This window comes from Eurosta solidaginis, chromosome 4, assembly GCF_040869045.1.
Source record: "Eurosta solidaginis isolate ZX-2024a chromosome 4, ASM4086904v1, whole genome shotgun sequence".
NCBI lineage: Eukaryota > Metazoa > Arthropoda > Insecta > Diptera > Tephritidae > Eurosta > Eurosta solidaginis.
The window spans coordinates 213,458,897-213,478,273 of record NC_090322.1 but is presented as its reverse complement, the minus strand read 5'-3'; the positions used below and the strand labels follow the sequence as shown (position 1 = coordinate 213,478,273).

Genomic DNA, 19,377 nt, shown 5'->3' with positions numbered 1-19,377 from the left:
CCGCTCCAATATTTACCTTCTGAGGGAGTTTTTTTTAGTGTATGAAATAAACACTAGCACATTGGTAGCCACGACCGCTAGTTCCTAAATGTATATATTTTGCTTACGTGTGGTGAATAAGAATCTGGCTTAGAAGTACAATGAAAAAGTCTTTAGTACGAGCATTTCACAAAAATTCCTTAGCAACCATTTTTTATTTCGTCACATTCATTAGCTGAAAAAAATGCAAAATTTCCATTTCTGAAAATAGACTAAACCTGTAGGTACCTGGAATGCGCACTGGAGTTAAGCACTAAAAAAAAAAAAAAAAAATTTTAGAATTTGTCCCGCACCAACCTTGGAAAGGTCCTGTAGCAGTTATTGTAAGGGCCGGGTGGAACATTATCGCCTTCGTTGGGTGCTTTTAAGCTGCCTCCGTTTAAGATGACGTGAACGACTTCCCTCTAGAATATAAGCTCTCTCTGAACATTGGTTACCAGGTCGCCCATTTGGTTCGGACAGACATTTGACACGGGCTTGAAACCTTCCGTCCTTCTCCGAATTTCGGGCAACATTTTAGCTTTTCCAATACTCTTCCGTATTTTTCGATCGGGTAACAGTGTTGTAGCTTTATGGATCTGTTAATGTTTAAACTTTGAGCTGGATATGAAAACATCCGTTATTGAATATCTGCAACTGCTATGTAACTGTGTTTTTATGAATAATGTATGTACTTTTTTTCATCGCCAAATATATGGGAAAGAGCGGAAATGTTACAGATCTCGAATTTGCATGCGTATTTGTATTTTTCGTTTTTATATAGAAAGTGGGCGCGATAATCAACCGATATTAAAAAGTAAAGACGGCTACTAATAAAAACAATATCTTAAACTGTTTTTGATGTCGCTGCAAATATTCCGGAGTTAATCATATAAAATTTTAGCATTGTATCTTTATAAATAACGCAAAAATCCCGTTAAGTGTTGTAATGTAGTATTAGCCGCGGTCAGAATGAGCAAAGCTAACTTCAATTTATTTTTCGATCGAGACTACCGATTTTTTCGTTCACTTAAGTACGATTTAAAAAAAACTCCCTAGGCGCTACCACCGATTAAGTCGATAGAGGCTACCGAAAAAAAAAACTTTTTTTTTGTGAAATCATGCATCAGATAGCGTTGAACGCATCTTACTTACTTACTTAATTGGCCCTTAAGCGTTTAAATGGTTATGGCCGTCCAACAAGGCGCCAATAGCTTCATCTTTCTACGAACTGGCGCCAATTGCTCACACGAAGGGAGTTTAAATCGTTTTTCATCTGGTCCTTCCAGCGGAGTGGGCCGCCCTCTTCCTCTGCGTCCATAGGCGGGTTCCGATAGAAACACTTTCTTAGCCGGAGCGTTATCTTTCATTCGCATAACGTGCCCTAGCCAGCGCAGCGGCTGCATTTTAATTCGCTGGACTATGTTGATGTCTGCGTAAAGCTCGTACAACTCATTATTAAATCTTCTTCTGTCCGTAAAACTTTTGAAAAACTTCTCTCTCGAACACTCCCAGAGCCGCTTCATCTGATGTTGTCATGGTCCATGCTTCTGCACCATATAGCAAGGCGGGTACGATAAGTGACTTGCTGAGTATGATTTTCGTTTGCGGAGAGAGGACTTTACTTTTCAATTGCCTACCTAGTCCAAAGTAGCATTTATTGGCAAAAGTGATTCTTCGCTGGATTTCAGAGCTGATGTTGTTGTTGGTGTTAATGCTGGTTTCCAAATAAACGAAGTCTTTTACTATTTCGAAATTATGGCTGCCAATAGTAGCGTGGTTTCTAAGACGCATATGCGCTAACTCTTTTCTCGACGACAGCAGGTACTTCGTTTTGTCCTCATTCTCCATCAAACCCATCTTTACCGCTTCTTTTTCCAGTTTGAAGTGAGCAGAATAAACGGTGCGGGTGTTTAGGCCGATCATATCAATGTCATCAGCATATGCCAACAATTGCACGCTTTTATAGAATATTGTTCCAGATCGGTTAAATTTCGCAGCTGGCATAATTTTCTCCAGCATCAAATTAAAGAAATCGCACGATAGGGGTTCACTCTGTCTGAAATCTTGTTTAGTTTCGAACGGCTCGGAGAGGTCCTTACCAATTCTGACTGAGCTGATGGTGTTGCGCAATGTCATTTTGCACAGCCGTATAAGTTTTGTTTTGATGAACGCAACTACTATATGAAAAACTTAATTGTAAATACGATACAACTAATACCTCAATTCGGTACAACACGAAGATACAAACAAAAGCGAACTTTGCATCACTAGCATTCGAACACGTTGCACGCAACATACAACTTGTCTATCTGTAAAATTTGCCGCTTCTAACAAAACAAAACTGTTTGTATCTGACAGATATTATTTTACTATACGCCGGGAAGGAAGTGTTTTTCGCGCGTTCAGCCATTTTCATACGATAAAATAAAAAGTTAAAAAGATACAGTATTGAACTTAACACAAGCATATTTTTTTATGTTTGTAGAGAATATTCGTGTTAATAGAGAAAATGGTATGGTTTTTGCAACGTCCGTAAACAAAACGAGTGATAACGAATTTCGAATTATTTCAAAACTGAATATATTACTGTTTAAATAATTTGCATTTTTCAACACCGAAAATAGTGCTTAATTAAATATATGAATAATATGAAAAAATAAAAATAAAATCGAATGCGAATTAATTACTAAGTGTTCGAAGTTAACAAAGTTTTACGAATCTATTAACAACAATTTGAGAAGTGAATCACCAGCGCTGCTGCGTAATATTTAGATTAAAATATTGTTTAGACAAATTCCAAATAAATATTCAGGTGTAATCGCACATATACAAAATGTACTCAAGTTGATTGGAAGTGAGTGTCGTAACGAAAAAAAAAAACTTATTTTGCTGCAGTTGTATTAGTGTTTTGTTTACAATTTTGTGAGCGTGTACGTAGCATTATTATGCACGCTCGTACGGCGGAGCTATCAATGCTGACACCGATAAGAGTTCAATATAGATACATATGTATATATAGTGGGTATGCCTACAAACCTACAAGTGATTATAAATATTTGTGTATGTATATAATATAATTAAATTATAAACGTAGAGAATGTGATTCCACAAAATAAAAAATAAATAAATAGTGCATTCAAGTCATACTCGGGCTCTTGTATTTGTGTTAGTGTAGTTCATATACTTCACCTTGTTTGTAAATTTATTAGCTATACCTACCCCTTCCTGTTTTGTGCTTTTAGTGAAATGATCTATCCCTATCAGACCTAAATCTGATAAGAAACGCGGTTCAATTATTCAACCGGCAATCGGTGATATACTAGTGGGTGCCTAAATAAAGTCTGTTTCATAAATACAAGGTCAGCCATAAAATACTCATACTCAGCAAACCAAAAGGAGTTAGTCAAATACACAAGTGACTGCAGTTATAAAGGAAATTTATTACTTTGTGAAACGTTATATTTTTCAATCAGGACTTCAGAACATACATAGGCCACTTAGGCCTAGCTTAGCAAGTCTTAAACTAACTTCTATTCATCCACCTGGTATTTTTACACCTAACATAACATACAGGAAGGAGTAGGGGAGACTTTATCTGAAATATCACTCTACCTCAGCAGGCAGTTGGAAAACGGCCTATCTCATAATTTATATATATATTATTTCAATATGTACTGAGGTGATCTTGATACAGGTCGTTGTTAAAGCACATTTTGATATAGAGCTTTCTTGGACCGGATTTTGAAATAGGGCTTTATTCAATAAAAGCATGAGATGGACTGTTTTTGTAAGTAGAAGGTTCTTCAAACAAACTCTATAGGGCGTTTCCAGCCGAAACAGGGTAATATTCCCCTCAGCAGTCGGTATAGTTTTCTAAACGGGGGCAAATGTTACAAAAGCGGTTGAACGGAATAAACGAGACTTTTGAAACTCAACTGGCAGTGTATTCTTATACCGTTGGCCCTCGGGTCAACTCAACCAGCGCTGGGCTTAAACCTAAATATATTTATGACGTCAAGACTGTTTCTCATATTAGTTTGTTTTATCGGCTTTATCACGCGATTATTGTTAACTATTGCAGATCTTATAAATATGGAACGCGCTCTATAAGAATATACAATCAGTAATAAAATGAAATGGTCAAGAGAAATTCAAAATATTGGTTGATATTAATGAAAATATGATAAGATAAAATAAGAAAGCTCAATAAAAAAAGGTATAGGAGAAAATAAACTCTTATTCGAGTTTTTCAATATCAGTAAGCTTAATTAAACTACTCAAATAATATAACAAATAAAATGAATAAAATCAATTTACCCTAAAGAAATTTAAGCAGACTTAATCTTAAGTGTATTTGAATTAAATTAAGATTATGGCAGGTAAATTAAAACCTAAATTGAAAAAAAAAATTAATAAAATAAAATAAAAGTTAAGAAAGTTGAATTCAAATAGAATAATAATTATTCTAAAGCCTTAATCAAATTTAATTATTTTATTGAAACAAATATGCCAAATTAATAAAATTATTTTTATTGTAATCCAAATAAAATAAATTAAAACCATATTAAGTGATATAAAACAGCGTGAATTGAACTCGCAAAATATAAGATTAAAACCTAAAAGGATGAAATGAAATTAAACTAAATTAAATCCAAGTAATTCACAACTTAAAAATAAACAAGAATAGCTAAATAAATCTCAAGCAATTTATTTAATTTGAAAACAACTGATTATCCGATTAAACATAGCTCAAACTATATAATTCAGTGAATTATGTTTATAAATAAAACACTACAAAAAATTTCAATTTAATTAATTAACGCAAACAAAGTCTGCGAATTAAGAATTGCTTAATAAATAAAAAACCTCTTCAAAGACTTGACTAAATTTACAAACTGTAAGAAGTAAATTTATGCAAAACGTAAAGTCATAGTGTGAAACATGTGCGCACACACCTACACAACCATTAACGTTAAAGCAATGAAAGGCAAAGGAAAAAAAATATTTAGTAAAAATGCGGCATGAATAACGAAAAACAAAAAAGTGAGCAAAGTGTGATTTAAACAGCGATACTACCTGTTGCGCCGCTAACCCAAACACACAAACCTACGTGCATAGATTGGTTTGTTTCTACGACTGTTTGCCAAGGTTAACTGTTCAACATTGCTGCACAACTAAAGCCGCTGACAAAAATGTGTTTGTGTGCACATTACGGTGTCCGTTATTTTTTAAATCGGTGGCATTGATAGATAGTTGAAAACAATTGAAACTGCAACTCGAGTAAGAAAAATAGGGTAACTGCGGTGAGATATAAAAAACATTTATCAAACGTCTCGTAGATACCAAGTCAGTCCCTTGGTGCGTTCGTTACATTTGCTAGCTAATAAGTCGAGTAGCTGGAGGTGGTTTTATTTTCTCGAACCAACCTTTTTCAGAAAGTTATTTTTTTTCCTCGAAGTTTTTTTATTTACTCGAAGTTTGGTGTAATAAAAATTAAAAAAATCCCCAACGAAAGTTTTTTTTCACAAGGGTCTTGTTAAAAATACAGATCCTTTTTAGTGAAGATATTACAATCGTACGTTATAACAACACTCAAAAAGACCTTACCAGGCATGTTCTGCAAATGCAATAGTATCCCAGAGTTATTTGATTTCCATCCTGAGTAATGCACAAACGTCGTGCGATAGCCATTCCGTTCGCAGGAAACAGGTTTGTTTATGTTTATAATTGTGAGGAAAAACTTGTCATATGTATCGGGGAGAGTTATCCCTGTGGCCGATGTCAGCTTAAATAGATTATTCTGCACGGTGTTATGATCCGGTTTGTTCTGAAGGTCTTGCTTAACGTGCGTACTTATGTTAGAAAAAAATAATTAAAAAATTTTTTTTTAAGTTAAACGGTTTTACTGAAAGCAACACAGTAATAATAATACTAAAAGCTAGAAAATAATTAGGTAGGTCCTAGGTACTGCCATTACACTCCTCATCAATCTAAGGTGTTGATCAGACATTTAAATAAAAGCGTTTGGTGAAATTTCTAAAAATGTGAGGCGTAGCATAACCTTATTAAGGTTCAGTTGGTCTTATATATGACTATCAATAGCAACGCTTTTATTTAATTGTCTGACCAACGCCCTAGATTGATGAGCAGTGTGATGACTAGTACCTAGGACCCACCTAATTATTTTCTAGCTTTTAGTATTATTATTATTTCATGCAAGTATTGTTTTCAATTAAACCGTTTAACTTAAAACATTGTTTTTAATTATTTTATTTTCAAGTTTTTAGTATTTATTTAATTACCTATTATTTCTCATTCTATGTAGTTCCTTTAGTGACTCATTATTACAAGGACTCTTTCCTGACAATTTGTTACAATCTATGTCCTCAATACGTAACCCTTACAAAAACTTTACTCGACTCTGCGCCACGTATGCTTGTCCCTCCTCGAACTCCAAAATATTTTGATGTCATTTTTACCGGACTGTATGTAATATTTGTTCCAAATACGAGCCAAATCGGATATCATAGGTCGCTTTCTATTCATGTATTCAAATATGGACCAAATCGGACCACAAGTACGATTTTTTTTAACACATCGATCCTTGCGACACCTAGCGGTGATTTTTTTATATGTCGCTTTATATTCTTGTATGTATTATGTGTTCCAAATATGAACCAAATCGGACCACGCATACGATTTTTTTATATATTTCGATCCATGCGCCACCTATCGGAGTTTTCTTTTCTTATTATTGCATTGTCGTCGGGTTCTGAACTATATTCCAAGTTTCAAGCTTGTAGCTTATCAGGAAGTTACTCAAATTTCAATTACAAAATTCGTCGGCCGACCGTCCACCCTGTCAAGTCAAGCTAAATAAAACCGTTGAAAAAAGCTCAATGTTTGCTGCTCGGCATTGTTCCTGTTCATTCTGCGGAAAATGTAGCTATTAAAAGGCCGCCGTGGAGGTTGGTGGCGCCGCTTGAGCAAACAATAGCGGGAGTTTGGTTCTACCTAGTGGGCTGAGACAAACCCTTGGTATGGTATTATGTACGCGGAGTTTGAGTATATGGAGGACTCCAGCTTCAAAGAGCTGCACTGGAAATATATTTGTAGAATCAAACAGATCTAAGAGCAAATTTAATCCCTTGGTTTGATAAAAAAAACCGAGTCATGTAGGTAATCAGAATCAACAGTCGTGTGAAATACCCGCTTCATCCTTACAGATTTTGCGGAAGGAGCTTGTTAGTATTTTTTCATCGTCGAGGTATGAATTCAATATCTCAACCAACAAGATTATTTAAGATTGAGAAGAGTTGGAATACTGACTAATGACAGTGGGTAAATGTATATACATATAGTAGGTTGGCTTAACAGTTAATTCTTAAATTTTCTTTGGGAGATAGAAAGAGTTGTGTGCCTCGCTTATATACATCTCCAAACCTTTGTGATACCATCTCTGCCGCTATCTCGTCCCTTTTGTTACTGCAAGCGTCTGTGAGTTTTGCGTTTGCTTTGCGATTTGCAATAACTTCTTTTGGGAGAACATTGTAGATAGCATTTAAAAGTGATGATTTACCTGTGTATTTACTCTGCCATCTTACAACCAGCAACGAGTTAAATTTTTTTTAAGAATGTCGCAGTTTTGATTATACAATTAGTGGCGACAGGCTTTATTTGAAACAATTTCTGATACAGAGACTTCTCCGTTTCACGAGATTTGCCGATTTGCACTCAGCTGACGATATGGTTAATATAAAATACAATTTTTCTCTGAGTTGCACTATTTTTTTTATTTCGAGAGTAATGGCCACCCTAATGTACATATATATTTAGTATCTACAGCTAATGAAACCAGCATGCAAGTGTATTTGAACACGTCTTGAATTTGCTCTCGAGTACTACTAGTTCAGCATAGAGCACAATCTCTACTTAGCAGCATTTTAACAACAACAATAAGACAGCTTAGCTCTTAAGTAATCTTGGCTAGGCGATAAAAGTGAGATTCCAACCTAGCTCAACTACAAATATATATACACAAATGTGGTCAGGTAGAACTCTACAACAACACATGCATGCATAAATAAACACACATCACATGCACACATAAATGCCAGCGTGTCTTATGCAAATAAAGTGGTATTAGAGTGGCGCAAAACTATTCGTTAGAGATTAAAGACATTTACCTATTTGTTGGCGATTTTTAGTGTTTTTGTACCTTTTGTAAATTGTAGTTTGTTTACAAAAAATATGGCGTTGTAGTTTAATATGCGATAATTCTATTGAATATCATACAACAAAGTATTTTTGTATCTGAGAAATGTGCACAATTTGCGTAAGTCACGGTCAACGTAATTGTTACCGCATTGCAATAACAATTTCAAAAGTCAAATCAAACTTACACCAATAAAAGCTAAGCCGAGTTTTGTACATAAATATGTATATAGATATATGTATGGATGTAGAAACTTTAAGCTTAAGAATATAGATACTGTGACTGACTGAGCTGACTTGTTTTCGATGAAAACAGCAATTTAAAATGTCCAACGAAAGAGAATATGAAAATATAAGAAGAGGGAAAAATAATGTGAATAAAAGGTTAAAAGTAAAAGAGAAAATAAAAGCGTAAGAAATTTCTTTGAGCGGCTTAAGCGTAGCAATAAGAAAAATAAAAAATAGATAAAATAAAAGTATGGCATTTTTTCTGTGAAAAAATTAAAAAAAAAAAACAAGTAAGGGTCTCTAAATTCTGATGTAACCGAACATTATATACGCACCGTAATTCAGATAAATTAAACTTTGTTGATTCGACGGGCGAATAGTTTTTTTGTTATTATATTATTTGTTATTTTTGTGGACTGTATGTTATGTTATTATTTTTAGAGAGGGAGGTCGCTATGCACCTGTTACACCTTGTATTTATTCATTGGGAGCGAGCACTGGGGGCTCCAAGGTATTGGCTGCGGGTTGAGCCACCTTGTTTTGCTTTGAAAAACCCCGCTTTGGGATACAAAATTTAAAGTACCCTGCAAAAATCGCGAGTACTCCATGCATGCATGTATGGAGTACTCGATATGGGCCAACCGAGTGCTCCAAAATTAACCACAATTCATACAAAAAATATGCTCCAATTAACATTGCGATGTCCTAGGACTGGACCATATACTCCAGCTCCGCATTACATCAGAGTAATCCGTGGAGTACCCACAGTCCAATAAACATCGTGTAGTGATGACAATCGTTAAAAACGAGCAATGATCGGCTTTCAATATGTTCGTGAAGAAACATGAGTTGGTCCATTGCTGCATTACAGTGGAGTATAATGGTAATACTCCAGTGGATCACATGATCCAACGATTTTTGCAGGGTATGTCTTTAGAATATTTCATTAACCAGTTGAGAATTACAAGCACACTCAATGGCTAATGAAACCAACGAAGGAAAAATGTTCATATTTTAAGTCACTTAAACACTAATCCTAAAACAAAATAAGTCAGTTTTCTAGTCCTATTGAGGAATATATTTTTTTTAAATATATATAGTGACTAGCAGACCCGGCAGACGTTGTTCTGCCTAAATTTGGCCTATCGGCATACATTTTAATAAGCTTTTTCCGTCTAACTCTGCCCTACTCTCCACACTTTTTCCTAATCTTTTTATTCACTGTCCCCCTGTTATCCTCCGTCTTTTTCACTTCATCTCCATCCTCGTCTCATTCTATCTCTTTCTCAGTCTCCTTCTCTCTTTTCTCCTCCTTCTTCATCTCTTATTTGCAGTTCCGGAGGGTGGTATGTATTTTGTTCCTGTCCAATTCCGAGTCTCAGCCCTAGTCCCACTCCGAGTCTCAGTCTCAGTCCCAGCCCTAGTCCTATTCCCAGTCCCAGTCCGCCTCTGGTATACTTCCCGGAAAAAAGGATCGTAAATACTAATATAGGCAAATATATATACGAAATTTCAGGCAAATCGAATAGGACGTATGTAAGTAGGTATGTGGGTATTATTAATTCTTGTCTTTATCAGTTTTGCCAGGTTGATGCGACTAGATCGAATATCACAATGAACTTTAGAGCTCTCAGCAACAGCTTTCATTTGATATCCATAACACACACAGTCTAGGTGTATCCGGGTCCACGTTTTGGGCCATATCTCGAGACCCTAGCCTCCCAGTTATATGAAGATTATCCTGCACTATAGCACTCATCAGCAGCTTTCATTTGATATCCATATTGTATAAACACATTCTAGGGGTACCCGGGTCCACGTTTTGATCTCAAGACCCGAAGCACGTAGCGCAAAAAAAGCTTGACGTTGGCCGATTCTCAGACCTACCCAATATGCTCACAATATTTCATGAGAATCGGTTCAGCCGTTTCGGAGGAGTTAAGCCTCTAAAACCGTGACAGGTGAATTTTATATATTAGATAACGTAAAATAATAGACCAAGCAGGAAAAATTAAAAATTATTAAAAATCCGTTTTGTGATAAGAAACTACTATGTATATTAGTATTATATATTTTATTACAGTCAATATTTACTCTGTACATGATGCAAATGTTGAAAAAAATAAAATCATAAAACAAGGCGATGTGGTCCTATTTTCAGAAAACTTTATTTATTTAGCTTCTAGCCTCACAGCCTCAATTTGAAACTACATTGAAATTCTGCACACTTTTGGATAAATTAATATTTTAAGATTTTTAAGAGAAATGAAAATATTTTTTAATTCGAAATATCTCTCATAATTTTTCACAGTCGAAAATAATGAAAATACGTGTTACAAAGCTCTAGGAAGGGGGGCGGGGGGGAGGATTTCCTCCAGTTCCTCCCCCCTGGAACCACGTAATCTATTATGATCCGGTAATTCTTCTTCGAGTTATGGCTTCCGTAATATAGAAAATGGCTTTGTCATAAAAGGTGCGGTCCAACGCCGATTTTCAAAAATGTTTTCCTATTTCTTGTTATAATTCTACTTGGGCAAATAAATATAATTGCATTATATAATTTCTTGCAAAAATATAGCTTATTTTATTCGTCCACGACCCTTTTAGAAATCTTTTTTGTAAAAGTGGGCGTGGTTCTTAACCGATTTCGTTAATTTTTTTCCAGCATTCCTTATAGTAAAAGCACCATCTTTGCCGAATTTTGTTATGATTGGTGCAATGATTTATGATTAATAATATTTGTAAAATTGATCTGATCACAAGTGGGCGGTGCCACTCCCATTTAAAATTTTGTTTCCAAAATTTTTAAATAATCAGGTTTTTTTGTGTTTTACAAAATGTTATATATATTAAAAGTAGGCGTGGTTATCATTAGATTTCGCCCATTTAAAATAGCGATGGGAGATTAGTGCCAAGGAACCAATATACTTAATTTCAATATTCAATATTTACTCAAGTTATCGTGTGCACAGACAGACGGACGGACATGACTTAATCAATTCCAGTTTTCATTCTGAGCATTTTGATATATGGAAGTCTTTATTTATATCGAATAGTTTATGCCGTTACCAACAACCGTTATGTTATCAAAGTTAATATACTGTGTGTGCAAATCACGCTGAGTATAAAAAAAACAACCTAAATAACATCTTAACAGCGGGGAAAAGTGTCGAAAAACGCTCACAACGTGACTGCTGGCCGGTTTATTTAAGCATCTTTTTGTATTTGTTTGTAGGTGCTTTATTTATTTGATGCCCGCTAATGTTAAACATGTAACACAAACTTTGATCTAAAAGGGGCTAAGTCAAAAATTTTAACTTTTGATGTTATGCATACTATAAGACTGCCTCATTCAACCACATCCAATCTGAATACTCTATATGATAATAGCGCTGCTAACACAGAGTAAACCAGGGATAGACTGGGACTGGGATTAGGACTGAGTTAGGACTGGGACTGAGACTGGGACTGGGACTTGGACTCGGAATGGGACCGGAACAAAATACTACCACCCTCTGGGACTGGCAATAAGGGGTGGAGAAGAATAAGAAGAACTAGAGAGCAGATAAAAGAGGGGAGAAACTCAGAAAGAGGTAGAGTGAGACGAAGATATAGAGATAGGGATAGATGAAGCGAAAATGAAGTCAGGGAAAAGATGTTGAGGGAACCAGAGACGCAGAAGTAGAAATGCAGAGGGAGGAGTGAATAAAAGGATTAAGAAAAAGTGAAGAGGAGGGGGGCAGAGTAAGTCGAAAAAAAACGTCTTAAAATTTATACAGATAGACCAAACCTAGAGCAGAACAACGTCTGCCAGGTCTGCTAGTACACGATATGAACTAAAAAGCCCTTATAACGAATGAGAAAGCCAGATAGGGCCCGTGGTAACCCGCAAAGGCATAAACTAACCGAAATAAATATAAAATTTTATATATCAAAATGATCTGCGCGAAAAAAGAAATTCATTTAGCCATGTCCGCCCATCCGTCTGTCCGTGAACACGATAACTTGAGTTAATTTTGAGGTATCTTAATGAAATTAGGTATGTGAGTTCCTGGGCACCCATTTCAGATTGTTATTTAAAATGAACGAAGTCGGACTATAACCACGCCCACTTTTACGATATCAAAAATTTCGAAAAACCGAAAAAGTGCGATAATTCATTACCACAGACGGTTAAAGCGATTAAACTTTGTAGGTGGGTTGATCTTATGACGCAGAATACAAACTTAGTAAAATTTTGGACAATGGGGGTGGCACCGCCTACTTTTAAAAGAAGGTAATTTAAAAGTTTTGCAAGTTGTAATTTGCCAGTCGTTGAAGATATGATGATGAAATTTGGCACGCACGTTACTCCTATTACTATATGTATGCCTAATAAAAATTAGCAAAACCGAATGACGAACACGCCCACTTTTTAAAAAAAAATTTTAAAAGTCAAATTTTAACAAAAAATTTAATATCTTTACAGTATATAAGTAAATTATGTCAATATTTAACTCCAGTAATGATATGGTGTAACACAATACGAAAATAAAATTAAATTTCGAAATGGGTGTGGCTCCGCCATTTTTCATTTCATTTGTCTAGGACAAACGAACAAAAATTTACCATTCCTTACGAAATTTTGGTGAGGGCATAGCTTCTATACCGATAACTGGTTTCCTGTGAAAATGGGCGAAATCGGTTGAAGCCACGCCCAGTTTTTATATTCAGTCGACCGTTTGTCCTCTCGCTCGGCCGTTAACACGATAACTTGAGCAAAAATTGATATATCTTTACTAAACTTAGTTCACGTACTTATCTAAACTCACTTTATCTTGGTATTAGAAATGGGAGAAATCCGACTATGACCACGCCCACTTTTGCTATATCGAATATTTCGAAAAATGAATACCATAATTTTATACTAAATACGAAAAAGGGATGGAACATGGTGATTGGATTGGTTTTTTGATGCAAAATATAAGTTTGGGTAAAACTTTGTGAAATGAGTATGACACCGACCATATTAAGTAGAAGAAAATGCAAAAATCCTGCGGAGCGAAAACCAAAGCCCTTGGAATCATTACAGGAATACTGTTCGTGGTATTACATATATAAATAAATAAGCGGTACCCGACAGATGATGTTCTGGGTCACCCTGGTCCACATTTTGGTCGATATCTCGAAAACGCCTTCACATATACAGCTAAGGGCCACTCCCTTTTAAAACTCTCACTAATACCTCTAATTTGATACCCATATCGTACAAACACATTCTAGTGTCACCAGTGGTCCACCTTTATGGCGATATCTCGAAAAGAAACTAAAGAACTATGGCCCACTCCTTTTTAAAATACTCTTTAATACCATTATATTTTCCCTTGTTTTGTCTCCAAAGCTCTCAGGTGCTCGGGTTACACCCGAACTTAGTTTTCCTTACTTGTTTTACTTTTGCTGCTGTTACTATTTTGATTATCTACTGTTGGTGGTTATTATACAGTTTTCTTTTCTGATGATTCTTTACATTGTTTGTACTGGTTTTTTTTCGATGAATTTTTAGACTCACATTTTAATGTTGAGCTTACATTACGTTATTTCAAACAGAGTACACGAAAAAAAAAGTTTGAAAAAAAAACCTTAGGCAGTAACCACACTAAATCGTCTCAGCAATAGAGCGAAAAAATTTGACAAAAGAAAAAATATTCACTGTGAAAGATCGGAAAATTTCAAAAATAACATGTTCTATAGAATTGTTTCCTTAGATTTACTAAAACAAACTCGAATTCATAAAACAGGTGTACATAAAAATGTAGTCACTGTTCAATAAATTCTTAAACGCAAATAAATATACTAAAGCATATGAGACTAAAAATACTAATAAAGAATTAAGAAAAGTACTATGCGATCCACATCAGAAAAATCAAACGAAAATTGCCTACAAAGATGAATAAAAAAATCTCAGAAGTGTATAAAAGAAGTGAAATTTTAAATTTAATTAAGTGCCTTAAGTGGTTGGAAAAAACATGTATGAAACATTTCCCACATTGTGATAAACAACAGCAAGATTACAAAATGAATGATTATAATATTAAACAACCGCCAATTGCTGCATGCAGCATATCTGCGCTTTTACACAAAAACAACAGCAACAACAACACCAAAAGTGCCAAAAGTTTACAAACAATAGTGTCAGTAAAATGCAACAACAATGCCTTATTTCAACTTTATTCATATGCAAGTTTCTTGATCTTGCTTTGCCTAAGCATTTCACACAGCATTCCACAAAGTTATGCCTTCAATTTGGAGAATCGTTTGCCGATCGTTAAATATGGACCACATTCTGATACATATTTTGGCTATTCGGTTGCAACGCATACGGTGGGCGAATATAATTGGCCGAATAATACAAAATGGTAAGTGGAAATACTTTTAAGTTATATTTACACAGATAAGAAAGAGAGCGGGATTCTAAAAATGTGCGTGGACATCATTGCTCGTGGTATTGGGGAATACTGAATGTAAGCGCAAAATGCTAAAGGTAAGCGTAAGCGTAGTCCTTGTAATTGGCATGCAATATGGGGGATATATGTAGAATGTAAATGCAACCATAGTGTGTGCTATTGGTATGCTGTATGGAGTAAAACAGAAGGTAAGCGTAAGTTTAGTCCCTACTACGTGGTAAAGTAGATATCAGCGAAGTCTGACAGTACATCGAGACAAGGAAAAAGCGAAAAAGATAGGAAAAGGAAGGAATGGAAATGTAAGAAAAGGAAAAGAAAGTAAATCATAGGGAAAAAGGGAAGAAAATGAGAGGAAGCGGAAGCAAAGATAAAAAGTAAAAAAAAAGGAAAGGAAAATGTAAGGAAATGAGGGGAAAGGAAGAGAAAGGAAAGGAATGAAAGAAAAGAAAAGAAAAGCAAAGAAAAGAAAAAAGAAAAGAAAAGAAATCAAGGAAAATAAAATAAAAGAATAGATAAGAAAAGCAAAGAGAAAAAAAGAAAAGGAAAGAAAAGAAACGAAAAGAAAGGAAAAGAAAACAAAGGGAAAGGAAAGAAAAAGAAAAAAAGAAAAGAAAAGAATACCGCCACGAATTCATCGTCAGTAAAACAAATCTACATACACACAAATTTATAGAGGAAGAATGTCTAAGTTGTGTTGTTAGTGTAGAAAAAAGATAAACTGAATTGAGCAAGGAGACAAATACAAGCAAGATAGCCTAGTGGTTAAAGCAACTGCAGTTTCACTGGGTGATTCGCGGTTCGAATCTCAGTGAAACCTTTGATAATATTACGAAATTGCCCGACGATGAATTCGTGGCAGTTTTGAAAATCGTACCATCGCAATATGCAAGTAAATGTTTCTTTCTTTTCAGTTTCTCTTAGAAAAACATAATAATTGAACATTTTTTAAAAATTATTATATAAATTTATTAAATTATTCGAGCTTAAAAAATAATTTCATAATGATTGAATATTCAATTATTATAAGATGGTGTTAAGCTCATGAATTCTTAATAATAATTATTAATTTATATCGAAAAGTTATCGATTATTTGTACAAAATTTGTTTATAGAAGGTTCCATGATAAAGTGACTCTATCAAAAAACTATTGATTTTCCGTAAAGTTATCTATTTATTATCGAAAAATCGTTAGTTTATAAAAAAGTTTTTGGCATTTGCTACGGGTGTCGCTGTGGTGGGGTGGTAGCGTGCTCCGCCTACCACACCAATGATCTTGGGTTGACAAAGAATCATGAAAATTTTAGAAATAAATTCTTTCAATTAGAAGAAAGTTTTTCTAAGCGGGGTCGCCCCTCGGCAGTAATTTGGCAAACACTTTAAGTTTATTTTTGCAATGAAATGCTTCTCAGTTAAAACTCGTCGAAAACATGCCGATATAAGAAGTCAATAAGAGGCCGATGGACCGGCGATAACAAGCCGGAATAAACCTATGTCTTAACGATAATAATTCGCTTACTCATCAAACGTTACGAATACTTGATAATCAAGCCTTTTTTACTGCAAATTAATACAATCGTTGTCGAAACAGCCACCTTCAGCAACAGCAGAGCATGGACAACAATTGGCCAGCCAGCAATGATGTACCGTTGGCTTTAAGTGAGCGCCTTGGCGAAGTCAATGCAATTCAAAGCATGGTGTGCCAATTTTTGCTTTGTATTATCGCAAATGTTTTGGTTGTTTGGCTTAGTGGTCCGAAGGCACACGATGTAAAGGATTGTTATAAAACCACGTGCCGATTTTTTCTAAACTTGACTCCACATTAGAACAAAGTCCGGAGTATAAAAAGGGCAACGCTATGTTAGTAAAAAAAATCATAAACTCGTTTAAAATTAATAAAAAAAAAACTGGTGTATTTAGCCTTAACTTTTAGTTATTTATTATCATAAAAGCATATATTTTTTTAAGAACCAGTTTTTTAGCATTACAACAAAAATGTACCACTTCAACACTTAAGTCAAAACAAATTTTCTTAAACAACTCAATTCATTTATGCAAACGAAGTAAACAAACGACAAAATTATACATAATTTGTTTTGGAATGATGCAGCAACACTTACTTCAGCTGAATCAATAAAAAACAAAAAACAAAAAAAAAAAATAATACCCGCGCAAAGACTTAAAGCAAATTGTCACTGTAATAAAAGTTTGCATTTATTTTTATATTAATGTGCATATTTGTTTTTGTCATATGTATGCATATATGTGTCATCATTAAGTCAACAAATTTAAAAAAAGATACGTTAAAAAAATGCAGATTTCAGCGAAAATATTTCCAGCTGTCTTATTCTTGCAAATTATTTGCCTTCAACAAACAGTTCAACTCATATGTTTACAAGAATTTTTATTTTTTTATTTTTTATTTTTTCTTAATCTGCAATTAGCGCTTTTAGGATGCATGCAGAATATGTTCATTAATTGTATAAATATTTAAACGACAAAAAAGATTAAATTTCGAATGCAGTGGAAGGTATTTTTCGAACAGCCGTAAAGAAGGAAACATTTATAACGTACATGTTATAAAATGTTGCATTTATTTTGTCTGAATGCTTGCCATGAGCTTATTATTTCTCCCCATTGGAAATCCGATAACAATTTTTTTGGCAAAAAACCAAAAAATGAAAATTTTTCAATTATTTTAGCAGCATTTGAAGTGCTGAGTAAATTGTATTTTAATAAACAGTAATGCCAAAGGAAATTGACTTAAGTAGAGTACTGATAATGAACAAAAGTAGCTCTAGGCTGTAATCTTTTGTGGTTGAGTTGCAAAAAAAAACGACAAGTCTATGCCAAATCTACTGATATCCCCGCTGTTAATAAATAAAGTAACATCGCGCAAACATACGTCGAAAGATTAGCTAACAGAGTGCTACGATGGCAAATTCTTTCTGCTAAAATCCATGTTGAGATGGAATTTATCATTATTAAATCCCGTATAGGTTGCAACCCTTAAAAGAGTGCCTGTAATGCATTTCAAAATTTCATTAAAACAAGTAAAGGTGTCTAAATTCGGGTGTAACCGAACATTATATACTCAGCGTGAGCTTTAATTGTACATTTTTTCAGATAAATTACTTTTCTACATAACACGTGGCACCGCCCGTTTAAAAAAAAAAAATTCTCCCCATTTCCTCTTACAATAAAACTTGATAAGTGAAATATCATTGATTCAAAACTATTTTTGCTAAGTTATAGCTTATTATTCTAGTCTACCACCCTTTCAAACTTGTTTTATATCTAAGTTGCCGTGGTCTTTAACCGATCCTGTCTCTTTTCCTAGAAATATTTCCTGCTATAGGGAAAAATTTGTGTACCAAATTTTATTACGATCCGTTAATTTTTCTTCGAGTTATGGCTCCCGAAACATAGAAAATTGCTTAGTCATAAAAGGGGTCGTGCTACGCCCATTTTTTTTAAATTTGAAGTTTTTCCTATTGATTGTTATAAATACACTTTGGAAAATGAAATACCATTGATATTTTTCTTTTCTTCTTTGCAAAGATATAGCTTATGTTAGTCGTCCACGACCCTTTTAAAAATCTTTTATATAAAAGTGGACGTGGTCCTTAACCGATTTCGTTAATTTTTCTTGAAAGCATTCCTTGTAGTAAAGGCAACCTCTCTGCCAAAATTTTGATACGATAGGTTTAACAATTTTTAATTTATGATTAATAATATTTGTAAAATTGTTTTTGTCGCAAGTGGACGATGCCACGCCCATTTAAAAAAATTTGTTTCATCATTTTTTATCAAGAGTCTCAATATCAGTCCACACGTCATATTTCAACATTCTAGGTGTATTATTTACTAAATAATCAGGCTTGTGTTTTTCAAAATGTTATATATGTAAAAAGTGGGCGTGGTTATTATCCGATTTCAGTACCAATTTATTCTGGGTACAGATAAGCTCGTGTACCAAATTTGGTGAAGATATCTAAATATTTACTCAAGTTATCGTGTTAACGCACAGACGGACATGGCTCAGTCACATTTTTTTTCGATACTGATGATTTTGATATATGGAAGTCTATATCTATCTCGATTCCTTTATACCTGTACAACCAACCGTTATCCAATCAAAGCTAATATACTCTGTGTACAAAGCACGCTGAGTATAATAATATATTTTAAAATTAGTTGGCAACCCTTATCAATAACAATGGGTCGCCCTATGACGCAGTAAAACCAAAATATTTGACGACCCTCATAATCCTGTCATTAATTTTGAATTACTATCGAGGGAAAATTTTTGGTAGTATTTTACTACTACTGTTTTGCTACTTTTTACTACCTTAGTAAGGTATAAGATGAGAGTAATAATAACGCTAATGGTTTGAGACAAACTAGGAAAAAGAGGAGAAGATTAAGGGTAAGGATAATATTAGGAGTAAAAGCAAGAGTAAGACTTGGAAA

General features: G+C 34.4%; 1 protein-coding gene across 1 annotated transcript in view; it reads left to right on the top strand.

Annotated features, from left to right (window-relative positions):
* The first annotated feature begins 2,404 nt into the window (after nucleotides 1–2,404).
* LOC137248769 (uncharacterized) overlaps nucleotides 2,405–19,377 on the top strand; it is a 407,561-nt gene continuing 390,588 nt past the window's right edge. Inside the window, exons 1-2 of the mRNA XM_067779675.1 lie at nucleotides 2,405–3,043; nucleotides 14,208–14,858. Of these exons, the coding sequence (XP_067635776.1) occupies nucleotides 14,389–14,858 (470 nt within the window). The 5' untranslated portion in view covers nucleotides 2,405–3,043; nucleotides 14,208–14,388. The remainder of the gene's footprint in view (nucleotides 3,044–14,207; nucleotides 14,859–19,377) is intronic.